At 39.6% G+C, this 11993-nt stretch overlaps 1 protein-coding gene across 3 annotated transcripts; it reads left to right on the top strand.

Annotated features, from left to right (window-relative positions):
* Positions 1 to 1641: 1641 nt before the first annotated feature.
* Positions 1642 to 11501, top strand: LOC103716002 (calcium-dependent protein kinase 1-like). 3 transcript variants are annotated; one of them, XR_015971897.1, is made up of 8 exons: positions 1642 to 2439; positions 7918 to 8061; positions 8151 to 8303; positions 8998 to 9113; positions 9203 to 9746; positions 10009 to 10136; positions 10225 to 10324; positions 11073 to 11501. XR_015971897.1 is itself a non-coding variant. In XM_008803828.5 (8 exons), the coding sequence occupies exons 1-8, from the start codon at positions 1761 to 1763 to the stop codon at positions 11166 to 11168; spliced, it is 1584 nt and encodes a 527-aa protein (XP_008802050.2). In that variant the 5' UTR covers positions 1642 to 1760; the 3' UTR covers positions 11169 to 11501. The 3 variants fall into 3 exon arrangements, 2 of the variants coding, with proteins under 2 accessions (XP_008802050.2, XP_088564534.1); XM_008803828.5 differs by having other exon boundaries at positions 9203 to 9370; XM_088708408.1 differs by lacking the exons at positions 10225 to 10324; positions 11073 to 11501 and having other exon boundaries at positions 9203 to 9370; positions 10009 to 10140.
* The last annotated feature ends 492 nt before the right edge of the window (positions 11502 to 11993 follow it).

The following is an 11993-nucleotide window of genomic DNA, read 5'->3' as shown; positions in this document are numbered from 1 at the left end:
TCGAAATTTACTTTGAGATAGCCAAGGGGTGGGGGTACCCAAGAAACAAGGGCAAAACGGGGCGCTGAAGCAGCGTGGAGAGTACCCCAGATGTTCCTGACTATCCCAGAAGAAAAACGCATGGTAGCCGCAAGAACCTCCTTCGCAGATAGCGTCGCTCTATCTACCACCCTCCTCGGGGACGACCTTCTCCCCTCAAATAGGCCGGCATTCCTATCCAACCAAATGTGATAGGACAGGTATGCCACCAAAATCCCTACCTCCACAGATCGGGGGCTCGACGTTGAGGATCTCAACATCTGTATCATATCCTGCGCAGAGACTATCGAGTCGGGTAGTAGGACCGGTGATCTCCTCCATATCTCTCTGGCTCTGGGACACTGCAGAAGGACATGCTCGATCGTCTCCTCACTATCTGCACACTCCTCACAGCACTGAGAGACCGCCATGCCACGCGAGGCTAACAAACTCCTCGTAGGAAGGCAGCCCCAGGCCACCTTCCAGATGAATAAAGCCACTCGCGGGTGAATCCGCAATCTCCATATCCAGCCCTCCTCAATGTGACGAGCTGGCTCCCTACCGATCAATGCACGGAGGTCTCTGACACGCACTCGCGTCCGTCCCGTCGGAACCCATACTAGCCTGTCGCCCCCCCCCCCCCACCGATGGGAATCGGAAGAGACAGAACCGACTCCGCCAACTGCTCCCCGAAGACCTCCCGGATCATCTCCTCCCTCCATCGAGCCCCCTCTGATGTCAACAGCTCGCTAACCTTGCAACCAGCTAATCTCGTCGCATCAACCATGGTCGGCATACGACAGATCGGTATCTCGGTCACCCAGCTATCCTCCAGCACATCAATAGACCGACCATCGCCTATGATCCATCTAATCTCTGGAAGTACCACCCCTGCTCGAGTGCAAATCTCCCTCCAAATCGGAGAATGGTGACGACCAGCTCGCACCCCAGGAACCAAGGCACCATATTTGGCCCTCATCAATGAGGACCACATACCCTCTGGCTCAAGCACAAATCTAACTGCATGTCTAGCAACCAGTGCCTCCCGTGTCGCCACCAGGGACTGCACCCCAAACCTCCATAGCTAGCCGGCTGGCACACAACATCCCAAGCCAATAAATGGACTCCCTCCTGCCACTGCACCTCCCCCAAATAAAGTTCCTGAACAGCTGCTCAAGAGACCTCAGGACTGTAACTGGAATGAGAGTATTGGAAAGTAGATAGATAGGGATCGAGGTAAGAACTGAGCGAACCAGAGTGATCCCCTGAGACACCGTCATTTTCAAAGTCACCTAGGTACCATGCTTGGGAGCCAAAAAGAGTAAAAAAAAAGAAAAAGGGAACAAACAGTCCAGCGACCGGGCGTTCCTCAATTCAATCCGTATGCCGTCGTAGCATCGTCCATGGATCTCGGAGTCGGCTCCGCGGCGGCAGCGTTACGCCAGGAATCGTGTCTGCCGATTTATACGCACACAGCGGCTCTCCACGCCCAACCAAACGACCGTAGTCTCGTTTGCGGTCACGAAGTTTCCCTCTTGTCGCAGGCACTCCATCTACAGGGCACATGGATATCGGACGGCTGTCTGAATTAATAATAGACCCGGACCCGCATGTGCGAACCGTAATGTAACAAAGAATCGTCGTACCGCAAAGAGCTGCGACCGCTGGTTTTCGTGTCCTAGAACCCCTCGAAAATCTACAAACCCCGCAGTCCCCGGAAACCGACCCCAAAAGACGACCAGATGGGAAACCACGGCTCCCGCATCGGGACTGACCGCGCTGCCGACTACGGCCGCGGCGGTTCGGACCGCCCTCCCTCTCCCCAACCCGGCGACGGCTACGGCTACGGGCCTAAGCCCGTCCGCCACCGGCCGGCGGCGTTGGCCGTCCCCCGCCCTATCATTCCCAACGTTGGCCGCGTCTTCAAGCGCCCCATGGACGACGTCCGCGCTTTCTACACCTTCGGCAGCGAGATCGGCCGCGGCCAGTTCGGCGTCACCTACCTCGTGACCCACAAGGAGACGGGCAAGCTCTTCGCCTGCAAGTCGATCGCCACGTGGAGGTTGCTTCACCGCGATGACATCGAGGACGTCCGGCGGGAGGTCCAGATTATGCACCACCTCACCGGCCACCGGAACATCGTCGAGCTCGAGGAGGCGTACGAGGACAGGAACTCGGTGAATTTGGTGATGGAGCTCTGCGAGGGCGGGGAGCTCTTCGATCGGATCATCGCCAAGGGCCACTACTCGGAGCGGGCTGCCGCCGCGCTCTGCCGCGAGATCGTGACGGTCGTCCATGTCTGCCACTCCATGGGGGTGATGCATCGGGACCTCAAGCCGGAGAATTTCTTGTTCTTGAACACGAGGGAGGATTCGCCACTCAAGGCCACCGATTTCGGGCTCTCCATCTTCTTTAAGCCCGGTAAAGATCCTTTTCTGAATCTGTTTATGAGTTGGAAAAGTATGAGAGTACACGGATTCTATTGTATAAATTTGAAGAACATAAAATTTGATGCTTAGATTAAATTCTAGTGTGATAAAAAATGTAGTCTTTTGACTTTTTGGACATGATTGATACAATGCTTAAGTAAGATTTCCTTCACCTTCTCTTGAAGTTTATTTTTCACAAATTGGATATTTACCCCTTTCAATTTACTTCTTGTTTTGGTACTTTTTTTTTTTTGAAAAAAAGAGCAGGTGGATACTAAATAGATTGATTGATGCAGGATAAATTACACATTGGGTTAACCACTAGTTAACAAAAATGTAGTCCTTTTGGAATAATGGATGACATGTTCAAGGCAGTAATTCTTTTCCTTCACTAAATAGGATACAGCATAGAGCACCTATAACTTGAAGACCAAATTCCATGAATGGAGGTATTTTACTTTAGGATATTCGTGGTGTATCATTGCAGGATGTGCCGCATTGAACCCAAAGTACCTGAATGGGGCAACTTGCTTATTATTGGTTTCAGTTGTGGAATGGAGAACCCTTTTTAATTAGTAGATTGAGATAAATAGTTACCAGTGAGTTACTATTTTCTTGTTCATAAGCCTATAGTTTAATATAAAGTCTTTAGGGTTCTGTTTTTGAGCTTGAGGAGAAGCCAGCATGCAGCAGAGGTACTTGGTGGAGGAGCAGCCATAGGAGCATGGTAGGAGCCACTTATTGAGTCCTTACAACCATAGAGAAAAGAAGAAAAATCAGGGTACCATTTATTAGATAATTGCAATTGAGGCCTATCCATTAGAAAGAGCATGAGATTAACTCTTGAACCGCATTAGAGTCATGGGTCAAAAATGTCAAGCAGCCATATGTCTAAAAATCAAACAGAACCTGAAATACATATCTTTATTTTTTGCTAATTTAAGACTAATCTCAATTACTTTGAAGATAGCAAAGCTTATGATTTATCTGATCGGACATCTGATGCTGAGCTCTAATTGTGTTCTAGTGTTCTAGCCCTCCATTTTTGTGTCAGGGTCTTGTCCCAGAATTCTTGTTAGTCAAGGAGGGAGCTGAATAAAATATTTAATCATCCAGGGATTATATTTCAAATTTGCTGTCCAGCAATGTAGTTTGTGCCTCATAAGTATATGCACTTTTCCCTATTTCCATAGAATTCTTTCCAAGCCTATTGGAATCTTCAGGCATTATTTTGTGTTGTATGAGCTTAAGTCTTGTAGTCAATAAAGTTAGTATTCTTTTCTACTATCTATTTCTTGACAGGCTTCTTTCTCATCCAAGGTAATGTTGTATCAGCTAAGAATGCCGCACTAGTTTTTAGAAGGCTGATGTTAAGTTGAGAATTAGCTATAAAAACTTCTCGAATTTTGATGATAAAGCTTTCACTTGAAAGTTTAAGGTTACTTTATCACTATCCAAAGAGAGAAAAAAAGATTTAGAAGGTTGACATTGAGTTGAGAATTGGCTATATAAAGTTCTCGAATTTTGATGATAAAGCTTTCACTTGAAGTTTCAAGGCTAGTTTATAGTTATCCTAAGAAAAATAAGTTTTGTTGGAAAACTGTGCTAACCATTAGCTATGTTACCTGGTCACTTCATTTTTAAGATGTTTGGAAGTGTTGTCACTTTTGGACACTTGGACACGATATGATACAATATAGCCAGACTCTCCACTTTGAATTGTCTTGCTGACATTAGGAAAAGGTCCATCACTTGACACTTTTTTTTTTAAGAAGTGTCATGCTATCTTGAAGGTTTTATTCAAAGAGTACAAAGACACTTCCTTGAAGTGTCCAAAAAACTTTCAGGATACTCCAACTGAAGTGCCCAACACTTAAAACTAAGAGTTCCTAGTATGGCATTTCACAAAAAATGATATAGTGACCTTAAACCTTCGAGTGAAAGCTTTATCATCGAAATTCGAGAACTTTTTATTGCCAATTCTCAGCTTAACATACACCTTCTAAATCCAAGTTATCAAGTATATAGACAATTTAAGCAAATCAATATATGTTTAATATAAAATTGTTACCGTTATCTAGACATTTTGAGCAAAATATCATTATGTTAAAATATAGATGAATCATAATTGTCAATTTAAGTATCTTAACACATCTTAATTAACTTAAATAAATCAATTGAATAACTTAAAATAACTTGGAAACTCATGGATATTTCATCGAATTTATTTGTTAGTTAGTTTCTCTAATATCAAGCTTCTCTTTTTTCGAATAAGCATCAAAATGTATAAACACGTATTTGCATGCACAAATGTATGTAATATATATATGTGTATACATGTCTCTATATGCCATGCGATCTAGAAGGATCCCCAGATCGATGTGCATCACTTTGGCTACTACGAGCAGAGCTGGATATGGTCTAAGAGCAAGATCCGTCACATTGGAAAGTTGAGTTGTAGGCCAAACTTTCGGAGATTATAACTTGGTCATACGACGTTTGATTGAGATGATCTTTTCTTTTTTTAAATCGAACAGTTTTTCAAGATGTATGACGTGATGCACCACCAGTTGGGGGGGCGTCCCTAACGATTGAGCTCAGATTCCATCATTTAGGGCTTGAAACAGGCGATCAAACCGAAATTTTTTTCTCGGATAAGACTTTGATTGGGCGTAGCTCTCTATCCGAGAAGAATCATGTAGAGCGACAGAAGGCATAGTTGATATAGAAGTCAAAATCTATCTCCTCAAGATTTTTAGCTTTTCAATTTTTTCTAGAAGATTTTTATTAGTGATGTCTATTTTAGGAAAGAGAGTCCTACTAGGATTGAAAAGAAAAATCCGACCCAAATTGTGTAAGGGCGGACCTCATATTATAAATAGAGGCTATGTACCTCATTTTTTTTAATCATCAATAAAAGAAAAGAGGGCTTAAGCCCTACTTTTGAAATTCTTCTATCTTCATCTAGTTATCTTTTGAGAGATTTGAGTTGAGTGGGTTGAAGAAAATCTTTTTTTCTCTCCGATCAGATCATCATGTCTCCATATCAAAGCTTTTGCAGGTTACTGTGTTCATTACTTGAGTGTAGAAAATCTATATAGTCTAATAATATATAGAACAACATGACCGCTTATAGAATATGATTGGTTGGCCCAGCATCAACAAGAGCAAGCAACAATTATAATGCAAAAGGGGATTGCAAGAAGAATAAAATTGAGGAGAATAATTTGGAGAGAAATATATAAATTTATTAATAAAATAAAACTTACAAAAACTGGATCAAAGTTCTGAGATTCTACTCCAAGAATGCCTCACAACAATCTATCTCCAGTAGTGCATACACCAAGAACCAGAATACCTCACCTTTAACAAGTCACATGGACCTTTTATATAAAAGCTAAAGACTATTCCTCTTCAAACTCAAACAAGGACACTACTGCTCGCTTATTTAAAATAAAAATTCTAATAAAATTAGGACTTATCATTGATATGATAACCAACTGAAATAAAATATAAATTCCTAGTAGAACTAGGACATGCGATGACTCTCAACACTCCTCTCATTGCGTAGTCCATGTAGACAACTTTTTACATGGAGCATTTTGACAACTTTTTACATGGACAACACACCACTTCTTACCAGCTCGTCTCCTTGGGTGTTGGTGTCGAAGTCGAGGATAACTTCAACACTCCTTCTCAGCATTGACTCCATCGTCTTCATGCCAAGATTTCATCGAACATCCAGTTGACTATTTTCAACGAATATATAACAGCCATATTTTCCAATCAATATTTGCTATTGTATTTGTAGTGGTGAGCTTCAACAACCACTCCTGCACTTGCTTGCAACCACAAACCCATGTCTGATCATATCCCATGCACACCCTTGGTCTTGAACCAATATGATCCATGCTCACATGCATGGTTTCATATTCATGTGCTGCACGCCTCAATTGATAGCACCTTTGCTTTGACATACATGCATCTTCACTTGCATAGCTATGCACATTTAGCATACTTTCACCCACATGGCTTAGCCCATTCACTTGCACATAATTGACTAATTCTAAACATGAAATCAAATCCTCTTGCATTCTTTGGCTCTTCTATTTCTTGAATATACACCAAATTCTTCTTGTCTACTGTAACTAGAAGATAAAACATTGCTCTAACAGATTTGATTTTCCACTTTCTTCTCGCTTTTTTATTATTGGTCAGGCAGCATCATCATCTTCGCCCCATTAACAATCTGCCACAAATCTTGCTCAATCAAACATGGCTTCCTACAAGAACTCCAATAAGCACAATTGGTGCTATTCAATTTTTTGATTTATTGAGAGAGATGGTAGTAACATTAGCCATAATGAGTCACCAATTGAATCATACAAACAAGAGTCCACATGTTTACATTGATGCACAAAGAATTATTAGAAGCTCTTCAACCATGCTGAGCCACAAATATACAAGCTACCAATCTCAAAGCCTATAGCTTCAATACCATATAGAAAATCTACACATTGACTGATATCATGTAGAACGACACGATTATTTGCAGAATTAGATCGGTCGGCCCACGATCACCAAGAATAAGCACCAATGATAATATAGAAGTGGATTAAAAAAGAAAAAAAAATAAAACTTACAAAAACTGGGTCAAAGTTCTTGGCCTACTCCAAGAATGCCTCACAAGTTCTCTCTCCAATAATGCACACACCAAGAACCAGATAACTCTACCTCTAACAAGTCATGGGGACCCTCTATATAAAATCTAAAGACTACTCATCCTCAGATTCAATAAAGGACACTAGTAGTTGCTTACTTAAAGTAAACAATTCTAATAAAAATAGGACTTATTATGGACATGATAATCTGCTGAACTAAAATAAAAGATCCTAGTAGAACTAGGACATATGATGACTCTCAACATTGAGGACACTTAGAGGCTTGGCACCCCTGCCATGTGTCTAGGTAACTCTACATCAGACATTGTTGTGGTTAATGTTGGTTTTCACACTTGCAAATCTTAGCACAATGATGTACAATATGCTATCTATAGCTTGCTTTTCAACTTTTTTTCTGTTAAATAACTTCTGTTAGTGGGAATGGTGAAAAGGGATCTGAAGTTTCACTTCACTATATGATGCATCTGGAGACCTTGGTATTTTATAAACGCTACTATCAAATTCGTTTGAGGGGAAGGAACCAACTTACTGTAGATGATGTCTTTAATAACTAATATGGTCAAAACCCTTAAATTTTCCAGAGCGAGGTATTATCTTCTTTTCAGTATTTCTTATGCTCGTAAATTTTTGTTTTTGCCATTAAACTTTTAATTACGAGTCATTGATGCAAATGCTTGTGACAGCATATCTAACATTGTCGTATATTTCAACTATTTTTGACTTAGCTTAATTGAACTTATGAGCTTTTGAGGGTTCTGATTATTCTAATAGCAAACTCTCTGCTGCAGGAGAAGTATTCAAGGATATTGTTGGGAGTGCATATTATATAGCTCCTGAAGTATTGCGGAGGAATTATGGACCAGAGGCTGATATTTGGAGTGCAGGAGTGATACTCTACATTCTCCTGTCTGGTGTTCCTCCTTTTTGGGCAGGTTTGCACATTGTATTTATAAACTGTTTCAAATGTATCTATTGTAACTTTAGTAAGATCACCAAGGTACTTTTTTTTTTATCTGCACAGAGGATGAAAAGGGCATATTTGATGCTGTTTTACATGGGCATGTTGATTTTGAATCTGATCCTTGGCCTTCTATATCTAGTGGTGCAAAGGAACTAGTCAAGAATATGCTAAGGCAAGATCCAAAAGAGCGGCTAACTGCAGCTCAAATTCTGAGTAAGTCTTAAAATTGTAAACACATTCACAAGTTCAACTTCAAGGCATAAAAGCTTCTATTTTTCCAAGTGCATGTATATGTTTTACTTATCAAAACTGGCTGAATACAGCTTTTCTGTTTATGTAATTTTGAGAATTACTTTTTTTGAGTTTGACTGGTACTGCATTTTCCTGATTTTTTTTGGATTTGTTTCTGTTTTTTATTTTAATGAAATATTGTTTTATGAGCATTAATTATGATAGTAGTATGACGTCAACTATACTTCCAAAAATTATTTAGAGTTAAGATGCCGAGTAACATTTATGTGTTGGTTTTCTCAGCACTGATTATGGTTACTGACAAATTTATGTCTGTTTGAATTCATAGCTTCAATATTTTATCATAACTAATGTCGTTTCCATATCTCTTTAGAGGAGCTCGCAGCTTTAAATTCTAAAGTTTCTCCATTCTGTGTGCAGCATGCTGTCACACGAGCATTATTGGTGTTACTCTCATATAAGATCTCCCATGTCTAATAGACAAATGCTCTAGAGTCGTGTTTCTTAATTCCAAAGCAAAAACTAAGCACTGAATTATCAAACTTTGCTGACGGAAAATGAATTCCTGCTAGGAAATTTCCTGGGATTTGTTCCCCCCCCCCCCATGCTATGATATTTCAGTTAACTCAGTTTGACAATTAAAAAATAACTGCAGATCATCCATGGATCAGAGAAGATGGGGAAGCTTCTGATAAACCACTTGATGTTACAGTTCTAACTAGAATGAAACAGTTCATGGCCACGAACAAGCTTAAGAAAGTAGCCTTGAAGGTGATTGATTGCATCTAACTTTCTACATTGTCTATTTGGATTCATTTATTCCAATATAATTAGTAGAGTTGTACTGCATTCTTGCTTAGGTAATAGCAGAAAACCTGTCGGAGGAAGAAATCATGGGTTTAAAAGAAATGTTTAAATCTATGGACACCGACAACAGTGGGACAGTTACTTTTGAAGAACTAAATGCTGGTATACCCAAACTTGGTACCAAGATTTCTGAATCTGAAGTTAGGCAGCTGATGGAAGCAGTATGGTTTCTAGTCTTTCTCCTTCAGACACATTTGAATCTTCTTATGCTTTCTGTATATTTTTTCCCACCTCTTTCTTTGATATAGAAGCTGTACGTTCGGACAGATACTATTGGCAACACATCAAGGTGAAATCAATTCCAAGAGAATTTACTTGGCCAGAACCTTATGAAGCCTATAGAGAGACTATAGACATTCTATCTAGTACATCATATCATATCAGGCATATTTATGTCTGTTCTCCAGCAGCATTATTAACTATAATGGGTTGAAATATGATGTTCTAATGCTGTAGCTCATTATGTGTAGTTAGATTCTTTGCCATCTGTTGAAAAAGAAAGTGCCACTCTGACGTTTACATTCAGGGCAAGAAAAGGTTTGGTTTTCTACATAACTTTTCAACATAAAAACTTGTGTTTGTATTGAGCCTTGAATGGCTCTCTAAACATATATTTTTGAAACACGCATGCATATTTTAGTTGCATGAAATGATTTTCATGAAAAACTTGGATTTCCATCCCATTGCCTACGAACTCCTATTTATATCAGGACATGCTTATTGGTTTCAGTGATATCTCAACTTATTGTTGGATACTGGTGCGGCTGTAATCAATGTAGTTTCTTGATTTTCTAAACAGGCTGATGTCGATGGAAACGGGACCATTGATTATATTGAATTTATAACAGCCACAATGCACATGAATAGAATGGAAAAGGAAGATCGTTTGTTTAAAGCGTTTGAGTATTTTGATCAAGACAAGAGCGGGTAACCTCTCTTTTGCAAGTGTTGAATGCTTTTTAATATTAAATATTAAATTAATTTGCTAAATGTTTGTCGACTCCTTTTTGCATAGGTACATCACGTTGAAGGAACTTGAGCAAGCTCTTGAGAAGTACAATGTGGTCGATAAGAAAGCAATAAAAGAGATCATTACAGAAGTAGATACAGATCATGTAAACTTTCTGTCACTTAATTTTTCTTCTTCCATATCTACAATAAAGATTTATATTCTGCGAAAATTCCTCAAATATTCTGAGTTGTTCCAATTTGCTTGAAGGTGTTGCCGTTTATTATTGTAGAGTTTTGATGAAAACAGTTGAGAAATAGTGATTCCTATTAACTAACAATAAAAACTACAATGCATAATCAGCAGTTACAGCAATTTATTATGCTAGAATTATATATAATAAAGGGGGAAAACTTCATAGTTCAAGGAAATTATCCACCTAGGATCCACCAATCCTAGGTGGCTCGTTGAACGAGAGTGACTGACCAAATGCTTATATATGAGCTTCGTAAGTTAATTTGTGATGTCAATTAATTTTAACATATTTTGCTATGAGATGCTGAACTCTAAACGAGCCCTAATCCGTGCTAGTTTTGTTCATGAAACTCATTGGACTGGTTTAATTGGGAAACTCGTCCCGTATTTTAATAAAAAAGGCTGTACTAAAATCTATGAATGTAGACAGCATTTAAATCGGGACAACCCTTATACATTCAATTGCCCGAAGAATTTCTGTTTTAAAAGATGGTTTCTACGGGGGTCAAATTAATGACGCCTCCACTCTCTCTTTCTCTAAGAACTGGGGATTTCCATGTTACCGCTTCTGTAAAGGATCAGTTGTACCATTAAAGTACACGGCAATGCTCGATGATGTTATGTGCAGCAGCTCTAATCATTTTCAACTCATGTTGCAGGATGGAAGAATTAACTATGAGGAGTTTGTGGTCATGATGAGGCAAGACAACTCAGAGATCATTGCAAACAGCAAACGAGAGTCATGTTGTTCATGACGCCGATTAGGCAATTCTGATGTTTAGTTGTCTCATTCCTGGAGGAGGAAAAGCAACCAAAGCTCATGATTCATTTCCTGGAGTAGTTGTCTGGCAGGGATAGATTCAGTAATGCTTGCAATTTCTGAGCATTTAGCCTGCTGCAAATAAAGCGGTCCGAACATGAGGCTGTTCCAGCATTTTGTGTGATTAGTACTGATGCCTTGTTGATTTTGGTCTTTAAGTAAAACTTTCCCCTATAACTGTGATTGGTCATCACCCAGTTTTCTTCCCTAACTAATTTGAACAGACTGGTTCTACTTGTAGTTTTATAAAAAAAGAAAATTGGTTCTTCGTTTGGCCTTTGTTCAGGTCTCAGGACCGTTTCACCCAGTTCCAATATGGTTGGCACTCCTTATGGTGGTGGTCTTATAGGTTTTTTTTTTTTTTTTTTTTTGGACACTGCATGCACCTTTAACATTTTTTTTATGAAAGAACCTGCACTTTAACATCGCTAGCTAATTTTTTAGTTTTACGTTACAACGGATTTGTGATTAATTTCCAGTCTAAGTTTATGACCGCTTCTGTACTTGGTCCGTATGGAGTCCTGATGACACGTCAGGCTGGTCAAGGAGCGAGTCTGCAGTTTTGACCACTCGGTCCGTGTAGATTAATAAGATAGACGTTGATTATACTTATTTTTTTAATCCAAACATACATATAAGTCGATTGTTATTTGGATGTAAATTAAATTTTTAGTTAAATTTAATAATAAAAATAAATACTAATTGCATTGTTTGAAGAATGGGAGTAAAATTTACTATTCAGATCGCATGTGTGGCACAT

This window comes from Phoenix dactylifera, chromosome 1, assembly GCF_051530095.1.
Source record: "Phoenix dactylifera cultivar Ajwa chromosome 1, Ajwa_hap1_PhDact_Kaust_v1.1, whole genome shotgun sequence".
Classification (NCBI taxonomy): domain Eukaryota; kingdom Viridiplantae; phylum Streptophyta; class Magnoliopsida; order Arecales; family Arecaceae; genus Phoenix; species Phoenix dactylifera.
The sequence above is the reverse complement of the archived record's forward strand: the minus strand, read 5'-3'. Positions and strand labels throughout refer to the sequence as shown.

Bases quoted from the DNA above. Each gene is read 5' to 3' on its own strand.
- LOC103716002 (XM_008803828.5), top strand. From the start codon at position 1,761: ATGGGAAACCACGGCTCCCGCATCGGGACTGACCGCGCTGCCGACTAC. The intron at 2,440-7,917 runs GTAAAGATCCTT...TCTCTGCTGCAG, and splicing joins CTCCATCTTCTTTAAGCCCG to GAGAAGTATTCAAGGATATT. The intron at 9,114-9,202 runs GTGATTGATTGC...ATTCTTGCTTAG, and splicing joins TTAAGAAAGTAGCCTTGAAG to GTAATAGCAGAAAACCTGTC.